At 40.8% G+C, this 23269-nt stretch overlaps 2 protein-coding genes and 1 pseudogene across 2 annotated transcripts; all 3 read right to left on the bottom strand.

Moving 5' to 3' along the window:
• Nucleotides 1-115: 115 nt before the first annotated feature.
• LOC128112717 (protocadherin beta-4-like) lies at nucleotides 116-10747 on the bottom strand. Its single transcript, XM_052741970.1, has one exon. It carries the CDS (start codon nucleotides 3276-3278, stop codon nucleotides 771-773), a length of 2508 nt encoding a protein of 835 aa, XP_052597930.1. The 5' UTR covers nucleotides 3279-10747; the 3' UTR covers nucleotides 116-770.
• A 121-nt stretch (nucleotides 10748-10868) lies between these two features.
• On the bottom strand, nucleotides 10869-14277 carry LOC128112731 (protocadherin beta-6-like). Its single transcript, XM_052741989.1, has one exon. It carries the CDS (start codon nucleotides 14084-14086, stop codon nucleotides 11729-11731), a length of 2358 nt encoding a protein of 785 aa, XP_052597949.1. The 5' UTR covers nucleotides 14087-14277; the 3' UTR covers nucleotides 10869-11728.
• A 208-nt stretch (nucleotides 14278-14485) lies between these two features.
• LOC128113081 (E3 ubiquitin-protein ligase RAD18-like) lies at nucleotides 14486-22971 on the bottom strand (annotated as a pseudogene).
• Nucleotides 22972-23269: the final 298 nt, after the last annotated feature.

Below are 23269 nucleotides of genomic sequence, written 5' to 3'. Positions count from 1 at the left end.
GGAAAGAAAAAGACAAATGTGATAGCCCTCAATAACCCTGCATTTTCCTTTTAAGAAAGAAAGGACAAAATACTGATTATGAGATTAATTATTAAAAGAGATTATAGCAAAGCAGTGATGTAACAGTTTTATTTAATAAGTGGAATGAGAAATCACATATGTTCTCTTTAATTTTCATCAAGTTAGAATTCAAAACTTAAACTTTTAGCATTTCTAGAACACTTGCAACCAAATAAACAGGCCCACTAACATGCATGATGCTCACAAACAAAAAGTGTCACAATCCTTGTGTACATTCACATACAGTTTAAATTTTATGACTTGACTATTCAGGGCACTCAGCCTGAAAGTGAACATGACATAATGCGGCTTCCCATTCATGCAGAAAGATCCAGGCAACATAAGTCGTTTTAAACAATCTACCTTTGAAAAGATAAAATCGCATAGAAAGGGCAAGAATCCCAAATTTATACACAAACGCAAGTTTTCTTGAGGGCACTAAAATGTCTTGGAAGATCACTAAGAGTATCATTCAGAGAAAATGTTATACTATTTGGGCTATTTGGGGTTATGGGAGTATTAGTAACAAAGAGATATTCTTATGCAGAGAAAAATATGAAATATATTTAGTACAACTAAAAGCCTAGTACCTTCAAACCAATTAAAAAACAGCGGAATTAAGGATGTAAGCATGTTAGACTAATGAAGAACTTCTTAGAAACAAGATCATTTCTTAAAAGAATGGGACAATGTCTAGGAATTTACATCACTTAGCTGAATAAAAAGCTATCTCTGCAGTGGGGACTTTCCTTAACTTCTCTCCCAGCATCCTGAAACAACAGGTTAGGGATCATGGGTTTGAGGAATTTGAACTCACCAGTCCCAGAGTCTCCAGTCAGACACACCTCATATTGGTAGCTCTGGGACAGGGTCCCAGTGCCGCTGACATCCACCAGGTGACCAGGAAAGTGTCCCTCAGGAACAGAGCAGCCACCCAGAGAGGCCGCCCTGGCCCTCCTGCACAGCCTCACCCCCACAAACAGCAGCACAGACAAGAGGAAGATGGAAGACACAGAAGCCAAGGCAATGACCAGGTACAGTGTGAGCAAGTCCTCATCCTGGGTGGGGTCGTGCGCCACCTCTGGCAGAGGCAGGTAGGGCTGAGAGAAGCCATCCACCAGCAGCACATGCAGAGTGACACTGGCAGACCTTGGAGGATCTCCATTGTCCTTGACCAGCAGCAGCAGCCTGTGCTTGGGAGCATCTCGCTCACTCAGCAGCCTGGCAGTGCGCACCTCACCATTGTGAGCCCACACGCTGAACAGCCCGGGCTCCGTGGCCTTGAGCAGCTGGAAGGACAGCCAGGCATTCTGTCCAGAGTCGCGGTCCACTGCCACCACCTTGGTGACCAGGTATCCTGGCTCTGCCGCCCTGGGCAGCAGCTCTGTGCAGGGTGCAGAGGCGTTCTGCAGCGGGTAGAGCACGAAGGGTGCATTGTCGTTGGCGTCCAGCACCAGCACTCGCACCAGCGCCTGGCTGCTGAGCGCAGGAGAGCCTTGGTCTGTGGCGCCCACATGGAACTCGAAGGCCTGCAGGGCCTCATAGTCCAGGGCCCTGAGCGCGAACAGCTGCCCATTGTCGGCATTGATGGAGATGAGCGAGTCGAGGGCCAGCTGCGGGTCATGGGTGGGCAACAGAGAGTAGGTGATTTGTGCATTGGAGCCTGAGTCTGAGTCTGTGGCACTGATGGTGCCTATGTGCAGAGCGGGGCTGTTGTTCTCCTGGACAAACAGGGTGTAGGAGGTTTGGGTGAAAGTGGGAGCATTGTCGTTGACATCGGACAACTGCACTGTTATGGTGTGCTTGGTTGTGAGCCTGGGTGTGCCCAGGTCAGTGACTGTGATGGAGATGTTGTACTCAGCTCTGCTCTCTCTGTCCAGAGGGCTCTCTGTCACCAAGGTGTAAAAGTTCTTGTTAGAGGGTTTTAAAATGAATGGTAGAGTATCTGGAATGGAACAAATGATTTTCCCGTTCTCTCCAGAGTCTCTATCTCGTATTCGGAAGATAGCAACCACAGTTTCAGGAGCATTTTCTGGGACTGAGTTGGTCAGTGAAGATATGGTCAGCTCTGGGGCATTGTCGTTCACATCTACCACCTCTATCACCACCTCTCCCTTCCCCGAAAGACCTCCTCCATCTGTGGCCTCGATTTGTACACAGTAAGATTTAATTTTTTCAAAATCCAGTTTCTTTCTCAATCGTATTTCTCCTGTGACTTCATTTATTGAGAAGGTTTGTTGAATTTCATCTGATGCTTGGAACAAGCCATAGGAAACTCTCCCAAAGTTGCCAGCATCTGCATCCTGTGCTAGGACAGTCAGGACTGGAGAGCCTGGGGGACTGCTTTCCAGAACCTGCACCTCATAGGGGGTGTTCACAAATTTGGGGGCATTGTCATTGATATCCAGGATCAGGATTCGAACCATGGCTGTTCCTGACCTAGGTGGAGAGCCACCATCCAGAGCTGTGAGGGTCAAGCTCAGCTCTGCCTGTTCCTCTCTGTCCAGGGCTCCGTCCTGCACCAACTCTGGGTATTTCTTGCCTTTACTGTTATTTCGAGTGAGGACATGAAAATGTGAGTTGGGGCTGACTGTATATTGCTGTAGCCCATTGCTGCCCACATCCAAGTCCTGGGCTAAATTCAGTGGTAACAGAGTGCCTGGCTGGCTGTTTTCTGGTATTTTCAAGAGCATTTCCCTATCTGGGAATTCTGGTGAGTGGTCATTTATGTCCTGGATCAATAATTCTCCTTGAAAAAATTGCACTGGCTTTTCTAGGAACACCTGGAAATGCAGCACACAGGGATCCACAGAGGCGCAAAGCTCTTCCCGATCTAGTTTCTCCCTCAGAAACAGATCCCCAGTGTCGGGATCCAGAATCAACTGCTGTTTGTCATAGTCAGACACCACCCGTGCAGACCGGGCAGTCAGGTCCCCAGATCTCAGGCCTAGATCCTTTGCCAGATGGGCTACAAAGGACCCACTATCTGTTTCTTCCAGGATAGAGTACCGAGTAGGCACTGTTAGAACCCGATCCCAAAGCAGCATAAAAAGGAAAGGAATCACTTGCCTGTTTGGGTGAATTCTCTCCAGCTTCTCCATGGTGGAAACAGGAGTGCTTGTATCAGACTGTTCAGCTGACTCTGAATGGCTTGAATGCTGAATTCTGATTTCTCCGTTGGAGAATTCTTTACTCAGTTGCTCTGAACCTTTGTTCATTTAGTATACTGCAGCCCAAACCCATTCAGAGACGAGTATTCTTTATGATGTTTCCTGTCCGTGTTTTTTTTTTTATTCCGTCTTGCGACACAAAGGACCAGGAAGCTTTTTAAGCGGTTATTCATAACCTTAGCCTGCAGCGCCACCCTGCGTCCATATTGAGAAATTGACAGTGTTTTCAAGTTGGAAACCTTTTGAAAATTTCCAAATGAACAACACATAGAAATGCTTAATATTTTTCATGTTTACAAGTGTTGTTCTTATTTTAGGTTGCATAAATGATAAAGATATTTCATTTTGGGGCATTTGTCAGAAGAATTTTTAGCACGAAACAGGAAGTTAACTCAGTTTTCCCAAAGGTCAATTGGTGGTATTTGACGGTACTTTTGTATTTTGCATAATCTAACCAAGTAAACTAAAGTCTTAATTTTGAATCCACTTAATGACACTTACACCAGTTTGGTTCTCATAAATAAGCACTTTTTAGAGATGCAAAAATTTCAAGTAATTACCACATCATCCTAAGAAAGAGATTGGGTTTTTTTTGTTTTTGTTTTTGTTTCTGTTTTTTTCCTAAGGATGGTTTCTATTTCTCTACACTGGTGTGCAAATAGCAGAACCGTTGAATAAAGAAGTTTGATGTTTAGTGTGTGGAATAAAATAAATCTAGATAGAAATGAGGTAAACCATGATTGAGTTACAGAATGGCCTGGAGAGGGGATTAAAGGATTTCAACAAATAAGATAACTGAGTCTTGAAATGATGGCAGGAGTTAATATATAATCATGATCAGAGCAGGACAAAATCAAACAAGTGAAGTTCATACAGTTCTTTCCAGGCTTTACATCTACTTACTTAGCTACCTATGTGTAAGGAATTCTTAAAGGAAGCTTTATTTTGGTTCCTGATTTGATATGATATAATCTATCACGTGTGAAGTTTACTTTATAGTGAGCTTTGTGTACACCCTTTAAATTGTGGATATCATAATCCCCCAAGAGGAAGCAAGTATAGACTTAAAACATTTTGAGCATGAAACAGTGAGATCCCCCTCTCCTCATAATCTTATTAACAGAGGAAAGTGAAGGGTGTACAACAGTTTTCAGTGTGAGTGTAGCTGCTTTGATTACCCTGAAAGATACAAGAAAACTGGAGCATCATGGGGAAACATTTTACTAGGCCATGGTTACAGGCCGTATATCGGATGGTGCATCATTTATCTTTCTTATGCAAGATTTCCTAGGCTTTTGCACCTGATTTCATTTACTTATTGGATTAATTTATGATTCATATTAAATAAGTTGCTGCTAAAATATGTCCATACTATCATATTCTGGAATTGGAAAACATGAATTATAGTAAGTATTGATCATATGTCAGTTGAATAAATAAATGCACTCAAACACATTTCTACCTGCATAAGCACTGACATAAAATAAAGTAAAAATATAAAATAAATACTGAAGAAAATAAAAAAGGATGTATCTTTTAAAAAATATAAATGGAAAACAAATCTGAGAAGAACAGATAGAAAATTTCCTAGGATAGTAAGCAGGTTCTAGTTAGACTTAAAGAGTTCAGAACAAAATTTGACCATAATTTATTTTCCTAGTTCCACAGGTTGGCAAAGTGTTTTGAGATCACCTATTTCCAGTTCCTTTTGTAATCCAAAACCAAATAAAATCTCAGTAGTACTAACATATATTGCCAAATGGGAAGAATTATCAACATTTTACATGTTAATTATTTCCTCTTCCATCAACTCTGTGAAGTTGGTCCTTGCATTGGTCATGATTTATAGATGAAGAAAATGAGATTTGGCACAAATAATTCCCCCAGTGTCACGTGCTGTCTTATATGCCCAAGTAGAATTAGAAGGGTGAACGATTTTGTACAAAATTTACAGTAGATCTGAATTTCAGCCCTGGTTTGTGTATGTACGTATCAGGGGTGTCGTGTGATCTGTACCCAAGTTTTCGATTATTATTATATCCTTTAAAATTCTTTACTGTCTTCAGAAGTAATCACCAGCCAAGAGGAATGCTTACAAACTTAGAAATCAGTGGTTTTGTTGGTAAGACATGATTAATTATTCCTGGTCTTAGTATATAAAATATCTATGTGTAGGTATTTTTAAATAATGTTAGAGTCAATGAATGTTTCAAGCTACAATAAAGAATCAAGAAAGGTTCCTTATCATGTTATGCTGTGGATTTTTTCTCCAAATTTATCAGGAAAATATATATCTGAACAAAAGGAGATTTAATATGGTAAGTGTGCTTTTGTATCATTTTGACACAAGCTAGAGTCATCTGAGAGAAGGGGCCTCAATTAAGAAAATGCTTCCATAAGATCTAGCTGTAGACAAGCCTGTTAGGCATGTTCTTAATGAGTGATTAATGGTAGAGGGTCCAGCCCATGGTGGGGTGGTGCTATCTCTGGGCTGGTAGTCCTGAGTGCTATAGCAAGAAAGCAGGCTGAGCTAGCCATGGGGAGCAAGCCTATTATTAGCATCTTATTAGCAGCAGCATCTCTGGCCTCTGCATCAGCTACTGCCTCCAGGTTCCTGCCCTGTTTTAGGTCCTGTCCTGACTTCCTTCAATGATGAACAGTGATCTGGAAGTGCAAGCCAAATAATGCCCAAGTTGCTTTGGGTCGTGATGTTTCATCACAGCAATGGAAACCCTAAGACAATAAGGAATAAACACCTAAAAACTATTTCTCAGTCGGGTAAGGTGCACTGCTACAGAGAAAGACTTTTGTGGTCAGTTACATCACTAGTGCTGAAATAAAAGATGATATCTGAAGCATTTTTTTCACTGTGAATACACAAAGAGAGATGGACAGTGTTCAAGGAATTAAATGGCACTTGAACTCCTCCCTAGTATTACGTAGGCAAGCACTTTAAGCATAACTGAAGAAAAGATAAAAGTCTTTAATCATTTTATTAAACACTTCTGGTATATAGTAGTTAAAATATATTGCTTACATGTGATCAATTAACACCAGATATTCAAATGTCTAATTTATAACTCAGAAAGTTCTTTAAATCAGGAATCATAACTCCTTTGACTTTGTCTTTATATTTCTGAATTCCTTTAATTTTCATAAGAATTTTAGAGTTGGCATGGCAATTTCTGTAAAAAGTTGACTGAGAGATGGATTAAAACTGCTGACCATTGAACATACAACTATTTATGCAGAATCAAGTCTTCCAGTCCACAAATATTTTCTAATTACTTAAATCTTTTGAAACTTCTTTCAGTAATGTCCTCCAGTGTTTGCTATAAAATCTCCTACATCTTTAGTTAAGCCAATTTCTAAGTGTTATGGTCTTTTCATACTTCTGGATTTTTTTTTAATTTTATTTTTGGAAAACAATCTTTGTCCTACAAACTTGCTGGACTTATTTTTTTTTCCGTTTTTCGAGACAGAGTTTCTCTGTAGCTTTGGTGCCTTTCCTGGAACTCATTCTGTAATCCAGACTGGCCTCAATCTCATAGAGATCCGCCTGCCTCTGCCTCCTGAGTGCTGGGATTAAAGGTGTGTGCCACTGCCGCCTGGCTGATTTTCTATTTCTTCTTTAGTCAGTTTTAGCAGTGTGTTTCTAGGAATTTTTAAAAAATTAATCTTGGTTTTAGAACTAGTGTACTTGAAATTGATCATAAGATTATAAGAGAGTCCTCTTATAATGTCTCCTTTTCTATGTAAAGTAGGTTACATTTCCCCTCTATTATTCCATAATTTGGAAATTTCAATCTTCTTTTTCCTGGATTAATCTGAGTACAAGTTTGTCAGTTTTCTTGATTATTGCAATATACTAAACCTTTCTTTCCACTGATTTGCACTTAAGCTGTTTTTCATTTTCTAATTCATTGAGTCCATCTACTCTAATTTTCTCTTGCTCATTGGTGCTTAGAATGCTCTCATTATTCAATGTTTTTCTTTCATTCCTTTTTTCGAGACTAGATCATCAATATAACCTATCTATCTGGTTTTATACTGACCAAGAATACAGGTCTTGTCCTAAAGTAGAAATCTGAGCTATTGATTTGAGATCTTTTTTTAATGTGGGTTATTTTCTGCTATAACTTGCCTCTAAGTTTAATTGCATGTCAGACACTTTCTATGTTGTATTTTCATTTTTCAGTCATTTCAGATTTTGTCAATGTTCCTTATGATTTCTTTTATGCCGCATTTACTGGTTAGAAATATGTCGATTTCCATATTGTTTGTGAATTTTCTGAACTTCCAGGTTAATTCCATTATAACTGTAGATCAAGCATTGCTTGGTTTCAATATTTAAAATTTGTGGAATCATATTTTATGATGGTCCATCCTGAAGAATTGAAAAAAATCTCCTGCTGTTTTTTTAGTAGAATTCTCTGTTAGTGTAGTTTTATTTTTAATTAAAAATTATATTTATTCATAAGGAGAATGCAGCATGGTGTATGTATGGGGGTCAGAGGTCAACTTTTGAGAGTCAATTCTCTCCTGCCATGTGGGTCCTGAGGATTGAACACTGGTCATCAGATTTAGTGAAAGGTGCCTTTGCCCACCGGTTGTGCCCAGATGGAGACCCCCAAAGAGACCACTGAAGATGAGCATGCTGGAATGCAAAAGCAAGGTTTAATTTGGGATATCCAAAAGCAATACAAGCCTAGGCAGGGATGTCGTCCAACAGATCCAACACAGTGGAGGCTGGAGGAAGTGCCCGCCTCTCTGCAAGCTCAGTTTTTAAAGGCAAAAACCACAAGGTTACATCATTTAGGGGTGCTAGTAGGGTACAATTCTGATTGGCTCACTTCTAGGGACTTTCTAGAAATCATGGCTTAATCTTACTTCTAAGGGGGTGGTTGCTCGCCACCATTTCTCATTGGCTGCCCTCAGGTGGGGACATTTCTATGGTCAGTTACCCTGGAAACCAGGGTTGGAACATTCTTTGGTCAAACAGTTACCTAGGGAACCAGGGAGAGGACATTCCATAGTTTGGCAGTCATTACCTTGTGACTACCTTGTGACTCTGTACTTTTACACTTCCTGGTTTCTGGAATCTTGACTGACTGGTTTTAGTAACTCATGGCCTGTACCTAAAAGGAGAAATCTTAGGCCTTAGTTTTAGGGTGAAAGCATTTTGGTCTTATTTTGGTTCCACACACCAAGCCATCTCAGAACCTAGAGTTGGTTTTTAAGTCTTGGTGATTGAATTAGTTACTTTTCCCACTGCTGTAGAAAATAGTTATTGAAGAAAGAGTTTATTTTGACTCAGCATTTGAGGGAATACAATTCAATGTGATGGGGAAGACAAGACAGTGAGAGCATGGAATGGCTGGTCACATTGCATCTAAAGTCAAGGAGCAGAGGAATATGTCTGCTGGTGCTCAGCTCACTTTCTTCTTTTCCTATTCAGTCTTGGACCTCACCCCATGGAATGTTCCTAACATATTTAGGGTGTGCCTTATCTCCTCAGTTAAAAATCTCTGGACACACCCTCACAGACACACCCAAATGTGTGCCTCATTAATGATGTAATGATGTAGATATTGTTGTTGTTTTACCCCCAATCAAATTAATCAAAATTAAATACTGTTTGCGTTGAATTTTGTTTCATTTGTTGTGATGGGTGATCTCAGTTGTTACCTTGATAAGATCTGGAATCACCCGGGACATGTGCATCCAAGGGCATGTCTTTAGGGAATGATCTTGAGTCACTGAGGTGGGAAGACCTGACCTCTGTAGGTAGCATTAGTCCTTTGACTAGGATCCTGGACTATATAAAAATGAAAAAGTGGAATGAATGCAAACATTCACTGTTCTCTGCTTCCTTGCTGTAAATGCAATGTGACTAGCTACTGCAAGCTCCAGGACACCCCTGAGGATTGATGACACCCTTGAACTGTGAGCCAGAATAAATCCTTTATCCCTTAAGTCGCTTTGGTCAGGGTGTTTTATCACAGCAACAGAAAAAGTAACTAAGACTTTTACTTTGAGGTACTTACTATATTTAGCTACATATATGTTTAAGTTGATATTTTCCCAAATAGATTCTCATTTTTATCATCTAGGATAGCTCTCTTTAATGGTGTTTTAATGATCTTTAAAATTAACTTTGTGGTTGACTTTGCTATTCTCCAAAGTCTCTTTTGTTTACTGTCTATATGGTATTTTTCATCCTTCAATTTCAACAATATGTCTTTGAATAATTATAAATACATGTTCATGCATATATAATTTGTAAAAAATTGTGTTATTATATGGCACAAATAAGAAGAAAGTACTGTAGATAACCTGCACTATACAAAGTTAACAAAGATTAATGGTTAATCTCAATAACTAGAGTAAATACTCGGTAAATAACCACCCAAAGAAAAGCCCTTCTTTTGTGGTAATGGAGATAGAACCTAAGGCCATGAGCATGCTAAAATGTACTCCACAATGAAGTCACAGTCTATGGTGGTTAGAACGAGAATGGTCCCATAGGCTCATATATTGGAATACTTGGTCCCCAGTTGGGGGACTGTTTGGGAAGGATTAGGTGTGGCCTTGTTGGAGAAGGTGTCACTTGGGAGTATGCTTAGAGGTTTCAAAAGTCCCCTCCATTCCTAATTAGCCTCTTGCCCCTGGATCAAGGTATAAGCTTTCAGGTACTTCTCCAGCACGATTCCTGGCTTCTGCCATACTCTCTGCCATGATGGTCATGGACTTTCACCCTCTGAAACTGTAAGCCCCCAAGGAACTCTTTCTTCTTGATAGGGTCCTTCTTGATGGAACTCTTTATTCTTGCCTTGGTCACGGTATTTTATCACAGCAGTAGAAAACTAAGACATATTTCATTCAAAATGGCCATAATATTTGAAGTTTTGGTTCCTTCTAGATTTAATTATAAGCTGTAGTCGATCTTTCTTGATGATATTGTTCTCTAATTCCCATTTTCATATATCTTTGAATTACAATGGTGGAGGCAAAATATGGATCAAAAGTTATTATCTGAGCAAGATTCTGAGCAATCCTAAATCATGTCAGGTTACAAACTGAAGGAACCTTGACAGTAAGCAAAGAAAATATTTTCCTCTTAAGTCACCATATGTGTGAGAAATGGGTATGAGTAACCAAGAGGGCTTAACAGAACTCAAATCCTTACTGTAGTTGTTTTAAAAATTATCCTATGGATTTTTACTACAACAGCTCAGAATTTACAAACCAAAGTGGCATCTAACTATACACCTCACAAAATAATATGAAAAGGAAAGAATTCTTAGTAGTTGAAAATGACTTGTGTTTAATTTATTCCTATGACTATACTTTTAACAACCATAAAGAGTAAAAGCATAAAAGTAATCCAGTGGATTTATCTATGTTTTTTACTTTTGGGCCAGAATAAAAATAAAATCTTGAATATTAATTGCTGCTGGAAATGGTGGTGCATGCCTTCAATCCCCATACTCGGGTGAGAGAGGCAGATGGATCTCTGTGAGTTTGAGGCCAACTAGGTCTGCAGAGTGAGTTCCAGGACACCCAGGGGCATGTAGAGAGACCCTGTCTCAAAAACACAGTGATAGTTGGTGTCAATAAAGAAACGAGTTAAAGCTGTTGCTCCTTAAAGGATTGCAAATTACTTTATTTCCTAAAGAAATGATATTTCATTTGTACTTAACACCTTATTTAACTATAGAGAAAACGCTTTAAGATTATTGTAACAGATGGATAAAGAAAATGTAGTTTATGCAAAATGAAGTTTTGTTTTGTTTTTGTTTTTGAGAGACAGAGTTCCACATAACCCAGATGTATATTAAACTAACCATGTGATGCTGGTGCTCAAAGCCAGGGCTTGTGCATGCTGAGCAAGCACCCTACCAACTGACCTACACCTCCAAACCACACACTGTAATTTTACTCATCCATAAAGAATAATGAAAGTACATCATTTTCAGGAAAATGGATGGAACAACAGCCACACACACAAGGACCAGAGTAGAACATTTTCACTTCTTGGTGGTATTTAGGGGCAATATAAAATCAAAGGGGGAGGCTGAAGATTAGGGATGAGTAAGGACAAGGTACATTATCTGCATATATGCAAACACCACAATAAACCTATCACATTGCATAGTTAATATACCTCCTAAAAGTCAAAGAAACTGGTATAGATAAATCTCAAAAATATTTGGGATTCTACATTGCTCACCAAATTCACTACATTAATTGAGATTTAAAACTATTCCAGTCATCACTAACAGAGTGAAGATTTTACTTCTCTCTGAGTAAGAGAAAAGATACATTAAGATTGCGTTACTAAAACAGGAGACAGGTGAAGCATTAATTGATGATACAAAAAGTAAAACCACATAGAAATAAAACGCAAACCTCAGGGAAATATTGCCAATTACCAGAAAAACCACTGACATTTCAACAACTACTATTTTATCCTTCTCTTAATGACACCTATAATTTTAACTATTCAACATATAAGTGTCTGGAATCAGACTATTGGGAACAATGGGCTTGAGGAACTTGAAATCTGTGGTCCCAGAGTCTCCAGTGAGACACACCTCATACTGGTAGCTCTGAGACAGAGTTCCTGCTCCGCTGACATCCACCAGGTGACCAGGAAAGTGTCCCTCAGGCACAGAGCAGCCACCCAGAGAGGCCGCCCTGGCCCTCCTGCACAGCCTCACCCCCACAAACAGCAGCACAAACAAGAGGAAGAGAGAAGACACAGAAGCCAAGGCAATGACCAGGTACAGAGTGAGCAAGTCCTCATTATCTTGCTCCGGGTCGCGCGCCACCTCTGGCAGAGGCAGGTAGGGCTGAGAGAAGCCATCCACCAGCAGCACATGCAGAGTGACACTGGCAGACCTTGGAGGATCTCCATTGTCCTTGACCAGCAGCAGCAGCCTGTGCTTGGGAGCATCGCGCTCACTCAGCAGTCTGGAGGTGCGCACCTCGCCATTGTGAGCCCACACGCTGAACAGCCCGGGCTCTGTGGCCTTGAGCAGCTGGAAGGACAGCCAGGCATTCTGTCCAGAGTCGCGGTCCACTGCCACCACCTTGGTGACCAGGTATCCTGGCTCTGCCGCCCTGGGCAGCAGCTCTGTGCAGGGTGCAGAGGCGTTCTGCAGCGGGTAGAGCACGAAGGGCGCATTGTCGTTGGCGTCCAGCACCAGCACTCGCACCAGCGCCTGGCTGCTGAGCGCAGGAGAGCCTTGGTCTGTGGCGCCCACGTGGAACTCGAAGGTCTTCAGGGCCTCGTAGTCCAGCGCCCTGAGCGCGAACAGCTGCCCATTGTCGGCGTTGATGGAGATGAGCGAGTCTAGGGCCAGCTGTGGGTCGTGGGTGGGCAGCAGAGAGTAGGTGATGTGGGCATTGGAGCCTGAGTCTGAGTCTGTGGCACTGATGGTGCCTATGTGCAGGGCAGGGCTGTTGTTCTCCTGGACAAATAGGGTGTAGGAGGTTTGGGTAAAGGTGGGGGCATTGTCGTTGACATCAGACACCTGCACTGTTATGGTGTGCTGGGTTGTGAGTCTGGGTGTGCCCAGGTCAGTAACTGTGATGGTAATGTTGTACTCAGCTCTGCTCTCTCTGTCCAGTGGCCCCTCTGTCACTAAAGTGTAATAGTTCTCAAATGTGGGCTTCAATAGAAATGGAGGATCATTTTCAATAGAACACACCATTCTTCCACTGTCCCCAGAATCTAGATCAAAAACACCGAAAACAGCAACTACAATCTCCTGGGAGTTTTCAGGGATAGGGCTTGTGAGCGTGGAGATGGTCAACTCTGGGGCGTTGTCATTCACATCCAACACCTGTACAGCCACAGTGCACTTGCTTGAAAGGCCTCCTCCATCCGTGGCTGCGATTTCTATGTTATAATGGCTAGCTACCTCAAAATCCAATTCTTTACTCAGACGAATTTCTCCTGTGACTTCATCTACTACAAATGGTTGAGAAGCTCCATCGCCTTGAAACAGAGCATAGGCTACATTCCCATGTATCCCAGTATCTAAATCCCTGGCAGAGACCGTCAAAACTATGGCATCAAGGGGGCTGTTCTCAGGAATCTGAACCTCATAGAGCGACTGTACAAACTCGGGGGCGTTATCATTGATGTCCACAACTTCAACGTGAACTGTGGTGGTCCCAGACTTGGGTGGAGACCCACCATCCACAGCAGTGAGGGTTAAAGTGAGCTCAGGCTGCTCCTCCCTGTCCAGGGCTCTGTCCAGCACCAGCTCAGGGTATTTCCTGCCATCAGCGCGACTCTGAGTAACCACATGGAAATGGAGGTTGGGGCTGACTGTGTAGTTCTGAACAGCATTGTTCCCTATGTCAGAGTCCTGAGCTGCCTTCAGAGGAAACACAGTCCCTGGCTGGACATTCTCTGGGATTTTTAGGAGCATTTCCCTGTGAGGGAACTCCGGAGCATGATCATTTATGTCTGTGATCTGCAAGTCAGTTTGGAAGAACTGCACAGGGTTTTCCAGAATGAGCTGGAAATGCAGCACACAGGGGTCTGTCACCCCACACAGCACCTCGCGATCTAGTTTTTCCCTCAGGAGCAAATTCCCGGTCTCTGCATCCAGCTGCAAGAGCTCTTTGTTTCCTCTGTGATGGATTCGCGCCCCTCTGGTGGCCAGTTCCCCCACTCTGAGCCCCAGATCTTTTGCCAGGTTAGCCACCAAGTAGCCACTCTCCGTTTCTTCTGGCATGGAATATCTAATCGCCTCAGAATCAGCCTCCCACAAAAGCAGCAATATAGTAAGAAAAACGACTTGCCTTTGCTGTGGCGTTTTTGCGAGCGCTGTCTCCATTGTTCACACTCGATCCAGAAGGTGCAGTGTCTTTTAATTTGTAAGGATCCACCCACGTGTTTTGATGAAATAACAGAACTAAATTTTACTCACTGACTGGCTAGTGGAGCTATACTTCTCTGAAGATTGCCCTCCTAGATCCAGCCTTAATGCCACCTTCTTTTAGGGAGCAATCTAAGTTCTGATGCCCAATAATGGCGTCCAGAGCATCTGCAGAGTCCTTTATTCACACGCTTAGCCTGCAGCGCCACCAAGCGTCCTTATTCACTATTGCATGTACCTTTTTCATTGTGTTCAGTTTTTTGCCCCTTGTTAAAATCCATTTATTTCACTTTTATTTTGGTTTAACAGCTGGTATTCAAAGTGTTAGAGACCTGCCTGATCCCAGTGAAAAAATACAGTAATCATTTGAGAGCTCCGTTTCCAAAAAAACCTGCAAATGTTTCAAAGTTATTGTGACCATTAGCTTAAATCCAACTACTAACTCCCCTGACATTTCAAAAATTATAATACTAATTTCATTACTTTAAATTATAAACATACTCTGTGTGTAAAACACAGGTGGGTCTAACAATACATTTAACTTGGTCAACAACTGTCAGTAACTGATGGATGCTTATAGCCTGGCATGGGCACTTAAAACAAGTATGTGAATTAGGACAAAATCACGAATGATTTCCTCTGCTTGTTACAGTAAAGAAGGTGAAAAGAGGCTGTTTTTGAACTTGGTTCCCCAGTGGAAACAAAATGAAAAAGGACTTTAGAAATTCTGAAATAGCAAGAGTTCTTGTTAAGTGATACATGCACTGTGCGAAGCTGGCGAACCATCCTGGGCTTATTTCTCTGTCTTGGTCATTTCGGGTGAGATGCTTCCCAGGCCTATTCTTCTTTCAGAAGACTTGTTAGTTTGTTTTTGTTTCTTTGAAACAGGACTTTTCAGTGTAGCCCCAGCTGTTCTGGAACTTACTATATAGACCAGGCTGCCTCAAACTCAGAAAGATCTGCCTGTCTTTGATTCTGAGTGCTGGTATTAAAGACATGCATCATGCACCCAGCAAGAAGATATCTTATGATGCCAGAACTAGAACTATTCATGAATCTGATTGCTGAGAGAAGAATATCAGTACAACTAGGAGAACCATCTAGTCTCTAGGGCTCTGACTGCTGGGGTGGGAGAGTCCTACTTTGATTGAGGAAGGTGGTTTGTTGCCAGGATCCCATCAGTAAGTCCATGTTCCCATCTTCTTGTCCCATGACTTTTGATATTCTGGCAGTTTTCTTGTATCATTTTTGGCCTTATCTGATCCACCAGAAACTGTAATTCATTCTGATGTCTTTTACAATATGTACTGTGAATTTGACCAATTTCCTTTTCTGCTTGTTCCTTTGTAAAGGCATGACATTAGCATTGTGTCTCCTTGCGTTGAGGCAATTCTGGTCTTGCATTTTTTCAGCTGCTGATTTGGGGTGCAAAGTGTCACAATGGGCATTGTACACATGTGCAAAATCTTGGTGCTTTTTAACAAGTTGCTGTTCATTTCCTTGAATAAATAATGCTTACCCATTTAGCTTTTTCTTTAAATCACAGTCAGAGAGCAAGTTATATACAGTTTGGGGCAGCAGCTACCTTTTTTTTTAAAAGGAATTTTTATTCATTTTACATGCCAATCACAGATCTCCCTCTTCCCTTCTCACTCAAGACACCCCCATTCCCTCCTACAAAAAGGTAAGGCTTCCCATGGGGAGTCAGCAGGGCCTGGTACATTCAATAGAGGCAGGTCCAAGCCCCTCCCCCTGCATCAAGGCTGTGCAAGGTGTCCCACCATAGGTAGTGGGCTCTAAAAAGCCAGCTCATGTACCAGGGATAGATCCTGATCTGACTGCCAGAGGGCTCCTTAAGCAGATCAAGCTACACAACTGTCTCACTTATGCAGAGAGCCTAGACCAGTGCCGTGGAGGCTTCACAGGTTTTGGTCTAAATTTCATGAGTTCCCACTAGTTTGGTTTGTTTGTCTCTGTAGGTTTCCCCATCGTGATCTTGATGTCCCTTGCTCATTGAATCCCCCTTCTCTCTCTTCGATAGGACTCCTGGAGCTCAGCCTGGTGTTTGGCTGTGGATCTCTGCATCTGCTTCCATCAATTACTGGAGAAAGGCTCTATGATGATAAGGTATTTACCGATCTGATTACTGGGGCAAGCCAGTTCAGGCACCCTCTCCACTACTGCTAGTAGTCTAAGCTGGGGTCATCCTTATGAATTCCTGGGAACTTCCTTAGCACCCAGTTTCTTCCTATTCCCATGCAGTCTCCCTTTATCATGGTATCTCTCTCATTGTTCTCCCATTCCATCCCTGTTCTAGCTAACCATCCTGTTCCCTTACGTTCTCATTCCCCACCCACTATCCTCCATTGCCACTGTTTCATGCCCAGTTTCCTCATGGAGATCTCCTCTATTTCCACTTCACAGGGTGATCCATGCATCCTTCTTTGGGTCTTCCTTGTTAGCTAGCTTCTTTGGAGCTGTGGGTTGTAGTCTGGTTATCCTTTACTTTACATCTAGTATCCACCTATGAGTGAATACATACCATGTTTGTCCTTCTGAGCCTGGATTACCTCACTCGGGGTGATATTTTCTAGTTCCACCCATTTGCTTGCAAATTTCATGATGTCATTGTTTTTCTTTGCTGAGTGGTACTCCATTGTGTATATGTACCACATTTTCTTAACACACTTTTCGGTTGAGGGGCATCTAGGTTGTTTCCAGGTTCTGGCTATTGCAAATAATGCTGCTATGAACATAGTTGAGCATGTGTCCTTGTGGTATGGTTGAGCATTCCTTGGGTATATGCCCAAGAGTGGTATAGCTGGGTCTTGAAGAAGATTGATTCCCAATTTTCTGAGAAGCCACTGTACTGATTTCCAAAGTGGCTGTACAAGCTTCCACTCCTACCAACAGTGTAGGACTGTTCCCCTTGCTCCACATCCTCTCTGACATAAGCTGTCTGCAGTGCTTTTGATCCTAGCTATTCTGACAGGTATAAGATGGTATCTCAGAGTCATTTTGCTTTACATTTCCCTGATGGCTAAGGATGTTGAGCAATTCCTTAAATGTCTTTTGGCCATTTGAGATTCTTTTGCTGAGAATTCTCTGTTCAGCTGTGCAGCCCATTTTTAAAAATTGTTTGGTATTTTGATGTCTAGCTTCTTGAATTCTTTATATATTTTGGAGATCAGTCCTCTGTCAGATGTAGGGTTGGTGAAGATCTTTTCCTATTCTGTAGGCTGTCATTTTGTCTTATTTACCATGTCTTTTTCATTACAAAAGCTCAGTTTCAGGAGGTCCCATTAATTAATTGTTGCTCTCAGTGTCTGTGCTACTGATGTTGTATTTAGGAAGTAGACTCCTGTGCCAATATGTTCAAGATTACTTCCTAATTTCTCTTCTATTGGGTTCAGAGTAATCGGTTTTATGTTTAGGTCTTTGATCCACTTGGACTTAAGTTTTGTGAATGGCTATAGATATGGATCTATTTGCAAACTTCTACATGTTGACATCCAGTTATACCAGCACTATTTGTTGAAGATACTTTCTTTTTTTTCCATTGTACAGTTTTGGCTTCTTTGTCAAAATTCAGGTGTTCATAGGTGTGTGGATTAATGTCAGGGTCTTCAATTTGATTACATTGATCCACATATCGGTTTTTATGCCAATACCAAGCTGTTTTTATTACTATAGCTCTATAGGAGAGCTTGAGGTCAAAGATTGTGATGCCTCCAGAGGTGGCTTTATTATACAGGATTGTTTTAGCTCTCCTGTGTCTTTTTGCTTTTAAATATGAAGTTGGGTATTGTTCTTTCCAGGTCTGTGAAGAATTGTGTTGGTATTTTGATGGGGATTGCATTGAATCTGTAAATTGCTTTTGGTAAGATTGCCATTTTTACTATGTTAATCCTGCCTATCCATGAGCATGGGAGATCTTTCCATTTTCTGATATCTTCTTCAATTTCTTTCTTTGGAGACTTAAAGTTCTTGTCACACAAGTCTTTCACTTGCTTAGCTAGAGCTACCCCAAGGTATTTTATATTATTTGTTGCTATTGTAAAGAGTGACATTTCTCTGATTTCTGTCTCAGCTCATTTATCATTTGTATACAGGAGAGCTACTGATTTGTTTGAGTTAATCTTATATCCTGCCATGTTACTGAAGGTGTTTATCACCCATAGGAGTTACCTGGTAGAATTTTTGGGGTCACTTATGTATACTGTCATATCATCTGCAAATAATGAAAGTTTGACTTTTTCCTTTTCAATTTGTATCCCCTTGATCTACTTTTGTTGTCTTATTGTTCTAGCTAGGACTTTGAGTGCTACATTAAATAGATATTGGGATAGTGTTGTTCTTGATTTTAGTGGAACCACTTCAAGTTTCTCTCCATTTAACTTGATGTTGGCTGTCAGCCTGCTGTAAATTGCCTTTATTATGTTTAGATATGTTCCTTGTATTCCTGACCTTTATCATGAGGGGGTGTTGGGTTTTGTCAAAGGCTTTTTCAGCACCTAATGAGATGATCATGTTATTTTATTCCTTTCAGTTTGTTTATATGGTGTATTACATTGACAGATTTTCGTATGTTGAACCATCCTTTATCTCTGGGATAAAGCCTATTTGATCATGGTGGATAATTTCTTTGATGTGTTCTTGGATTCTGTTTGCCAATATTTTATTGAGTATTTTTGCATCAATGTTCATGAGGGAGATTGGTCAGTAATTCTCTTTTTTTTGTTGCATCTTGGTGTGGTTTGGGTGTCAGGATAACTGTAGCCTCATAAAAAGAGTTTGGTAATATTCCTTTTGTTTCTATTGTGTGGAACAATTTGAAGAGTATTGGTATTATCTCTTCTTTGAAATTCTGGGGCCGGGTGGTGGTGGTGCATGCCTTTAATCCTAGCACTCAGGAGGCAGAGCCAGGCAGATCTCTGTGAGTTTGAGGCTAGCCTGGGCTACAGAGTGATTTCCAGGAAAGGCGCAAAGCTATACAGAGAAACCCTGTCTCGAAAAACCACGAAGAAGAAGAAGAAGGAGGAGGAGGAGGAGGAGGAGGAGGAGGAGGAGGAGGAGGAGGAGAACAAGAAGAACAAGAAGAACAAGAACAAGAACAAGAAGAAGAAGAAGAAGAAGAAGAAGAAGAAGAAGAAGAAGAAGAAGAAGAAGAAGAAGAAGAAGAAGAAGAAGAAGAAGAAGACTGATTCTATTTCCTTAGGGGTTATAGGTCTATTTAAATTGTTTATCTGGTCTTGATTTAATTTTAGTATGTGGTATCTATCCAGAAAATTGTCCATTTCTTTTAGATTGCCCAATTTTATGGAGTACAGGTTTTTTAAGTAGGACATGATGATTCTCCGTCTTTCCTTGCTGTCTGTTGTTATGTCTCCCTTTTCATTTCTGATTTTGTTAATTTGGATGTTCTCTCTCTGCCTTTTGGTTAGTTTGGATACGGGCTTGTCCATCTTGTTGATTTTCTCAAAGAACCAACTCTTTATTTCATTGATTCTTTGTACTGCTCTCTTTGTTTCTATTTTATTGATTTCAGCTCTCAATTTATTTACTATCATCTATTTCTCCTGGTTGAGTTTATTTCTTTTTGTTCCAGAGCTTTTAGGTGTGCTGTTAAGTCACTAGTGTGAGATTTCTCCAACTTCTTTATGTGGGTATTTAACTATGAATTTTCCTCTTAGCACTGCTTTCATAGTGTCCCATAAGTTTGGGTATGTTGTACCTTCATTTTCATTGAATTCTAGGAAGTCTTTGATTTATTTCTTTATTTCTTCCTTAACCTATTGGTGATTCAGTTGAGCATTATTCAGTTTCCATGTGATTGTGGGATTTTTGTAATTTTTATTGTTGTTGAAATCTAAATTTAAGCCGTGGTAGTCTGATAAAATACAAGAGGTTATTCCAGCTTTTTTGTATCTGTTGAGATTTGCTTTGTGATCAAGTATGTGATCGATTTTAGAGAAGGTTCCATGGGGTGCTGAGAAGAAGGTATATTCTTTTGTGTTAGGATTGAATATTCTGTAGATATCTATTAAATCCATTTGAGTCATAACCTCTGTTAGATCCCTTATTTCTCTGTTACGTTTCTGTCTGGCAGATTGGTCCATTGGTGACAGCTAGGTGTTGAAGTCTCCCACTACTAATGTGTGGGGTTCGATGTGTGATTTAAGCTTTAGTAATGTTAATTTTACATATGTAGGTGCCTTTGTATTTGGGGCATAAATATTCAGAATTGAGACTTCATCTTGATGGATTTTTCCTGTGGTGAATACATAGTGTCCTTCTCGATCTCCTTTGATTGATTTTAGTTTGAAATCTATTTTGTTACATTTTAGGATAGTTACACCAGCTTGCTTCTTAAGTCCATTTGATTGGAAAGTCTTATCCAAGCCTTTTACTCTGAGGTAGTGTCTGTCTTTGAAGCTGAGGTGTATTTCTTGTATGCAGCAGAAGGATGAGTCCTGTTTTCATATCCATTCTGTTAGTCTGTGTCTTTTTATAGGTGAATTGAGTCCATCGATATTAAGGGGTATTAATGACCAGTGATTGTTCATTCCTGCGGTCTTTTGGTGGTAGTGTGTGTATTATTTCCCTTCTTTGGGATTTGCTGCTGTGGGGTTATCTATTGCCTGTTTTTGTAGGTGCATCTGACTTCCTTAGGTTGGAGTTTTCCTTCTGGTGCTTTCTGTAGGGATGGATTTGTGGATAGATATTGTTCAAATCTGTTTTTGTCTTGCAATGTCTAGTTCACTCCATCTATGGTGATTGAAACTTTTGCTGGTTATAGTACTCTGAGCTGGCATCCATGGTCTCTTTGTGTCTGCATTACATCTGCCCAGGACTTTCTGACTTTCTGAGTCTACATTGAGAAGTTGGGTGTTATTCTGATGAGTCAGCCTTTATAAGTCTTGGCCTTTTTCCTTTGCTGCTCTTAATATTATTTCTTTATTCAGTATGTTTAGTCATTTAATTATTATGTGGTGAGGGAACTTTGGGGGGGGGTCTAGTCTATTTGGTGTTCTATAAGCTTCTTGTATCTTCATAGGTATTTCCTTCTTTAAGTTGGGAAAGTTTTCTCCCATGCTTTTGCTGAATACATTTTCTATGCCTTTGAGTTGGCATTCTTCTATCCCTATTATTCTTAGGTTTGGCCTCTTCATGGTGTCCCAGATTTCCTGGAAGTTTTGTGTTACAACTTTTTTGGCTTTGGTTGATGAATCTATTTCCTCTATTGTATCCTCTACACCAGAGTTCTTCTCTTTAATCTCTTGTATTCTGTTGGTTATGCTTGCATCTGTAGTTCCTGTCCATTTACTCTGATTTTCTATTTCCAGCATTCTCTCGGTTTGTTTCTTCTTCATTGATTCTATTTCAATTTTTAGGTCTTGAACTGTCTTTCTTCACACATTTAATTGCTTTTTCATGGTTTTCTTGGCTTCCTTTAAGGGATTTATTGATTTATTCCAATTTTTGTTTGTTTTTTCCTCAATTTCTTCAAGGGAATTTTTCATTTCCTTTTTAAAGGCATCTATCATCTTCATAAAGTTATTTTTAAGGTCACTTTCTTTTGCTTCTTATATGTTGTGATTTTCAGGTCTTGCTGTTGTAGAACTGCTAGATTCTAATGATACCATATTGCTTTTTATGTTGTTGTATGTATTTTTGCTTTGGCATCTACCCACCTCTTCCTCCACTATGTGAAAGAGGTGTCTGTGTCTGAGTGAGCTGCTCTTGGTCCCATCTGTGCTTGCTGTGTCTGTGTCTTGGAGGGCCACTCTGGGTCCAGTTGTAGCTCTTTGTCTAATTAGAGCTGGCAGACACTGTGTTTCAGGGAGCTGCTCTTGGTCCAATATAAGCTGGCTGGTTCTGTGTCTCAGAGAGCCACTCTTGGTCCTATCATGGCTCTTGGTCCAATCAGAGTTGGTTGATTCTGTGTCTTAGGAAGCCCCTGGGATTGCAGGGGGATGCGTAGGTTTGGGGGAGGGCATGGGTCTTATACATTGCAGGATCTGATGGGGGATTTTGATGGCAGAGACTACCCATAGGATTCTTCCCTGATGTCTGGAAACTTGGGCAGTGAAGCTACTATTTGTGAGCAAAAATTCTAAGGCTTCTTTTCTTGATGTGATAAGAAACTGTCCAGCTGCTTTTGAATGAGACTTTCAGGAGTGTTGACCCCACAAACAGGACCAGCCACTGTGTCATCCAGTTCCAGGGTAGATATAAAGGGAGACACAGGACATTTAGCATCTTAGGAACTAAGAGACGTCTTTCCTACAAAACAAGTCTCTTTAGTCTTTGAGGGTTGAATTTCCTGTTATTGTATTTTCCCAGCAACTCCGATGAAGACCTCTGATAAAAGAACTTGTCCACTAACCTGCTTCCTTGTTTGGTAGGAAGAATGTTTGATGACTTTAGTAGAATATACTTTGAGAACACCTTCCTTTGAGGTTGAAGACACAGGAGTTGTGGGTGGTGACTCTAAAACTGCCCAAGGTGAGTTCATGAAATATTCATGCTTTTTGCCAGTTCATATAAAAGGCAATTGTTTCTTAGGTCTGCTTCTGTGAGTGCCACACAACAGGTTAGGCAATGAGTTTTATAGGCCCAAACTTTTCCTATACACAGAGAACAATAGTTGGGAGAGCACTGAGGATTTTCACTGTAGTGTTGAAATACTCAAAGCAAATCTTACAGAGCAGCAAATCATCTATTAGCCCAGTTGCTTTGATCAGTGCTGATGCTGCAGGTCTCTGTACAGCAGTATTGTTGTTGTTGTACAATGCTGGTGTTGTACAAAAGGGCTCCTGTTCTCCTGATCTGCTTCTCATGTGTTTCAGGCTCTTACTCCAATAGACTTCTCATCAAGCTCTGTCTTCTGTTCTATGGGTCACTGCCAGTCCCAGAGGCCTGCTCCTGACCAGGCTGACAGCCACCAGCTGCTCCACCACTCTTTTCCTGTTCCTAATTCTACATATCACAGTCATTTTAAGTTATATAGCTCTTAGCAGCTGTGAGTTCTAAATAAATGTTTTCTGAGGTAATTGTCAGTGAAAAGAAACTTTTAAAACAGGACATATCAATTTTATTAAAATAATTCTGGAATATGTGAAAAATGCCTTTTGTGCC

Source organism: Peromyscus californicus, unplaced genomic scaffold (assembly GCF_007827085.1).
Source record: "Peromyscus californicus insignis strain IS unplaced genomic scaffold, ASM782708v3 Scaffold_17__1_contigs__length_78620276, whole genome shotgun sequence".
Taxonomy (NCBI): Eukaryota; Metazoa; Chordata; class Mammalia; order Rodentia; family Cricetidae; genus Peromyscus; species Peromyscus californicus.
Note: the sequence above shows the minus strand (reverse complement) of the source record. Positions and strands in the feature narration are given on the sequence as shown.

Bases quoted from the DNA above. Each gene is read 5' to 3' on its own strand.
- LOC128112717 (XM_052741970.1), bottom strand. From the start codon at position 3,278: ATGAACAAAGGTTCAGAGCAACTGAGTAAAGAATTCTCCAACGGAGAA.
- LOC128112731 (XM_052741989.1), bottom strand. From the start codon at position 14,086: ATGGAGACAGCGCTCGCAAAAACGCCACAGCAAAGGCAAGTCGTTTTT.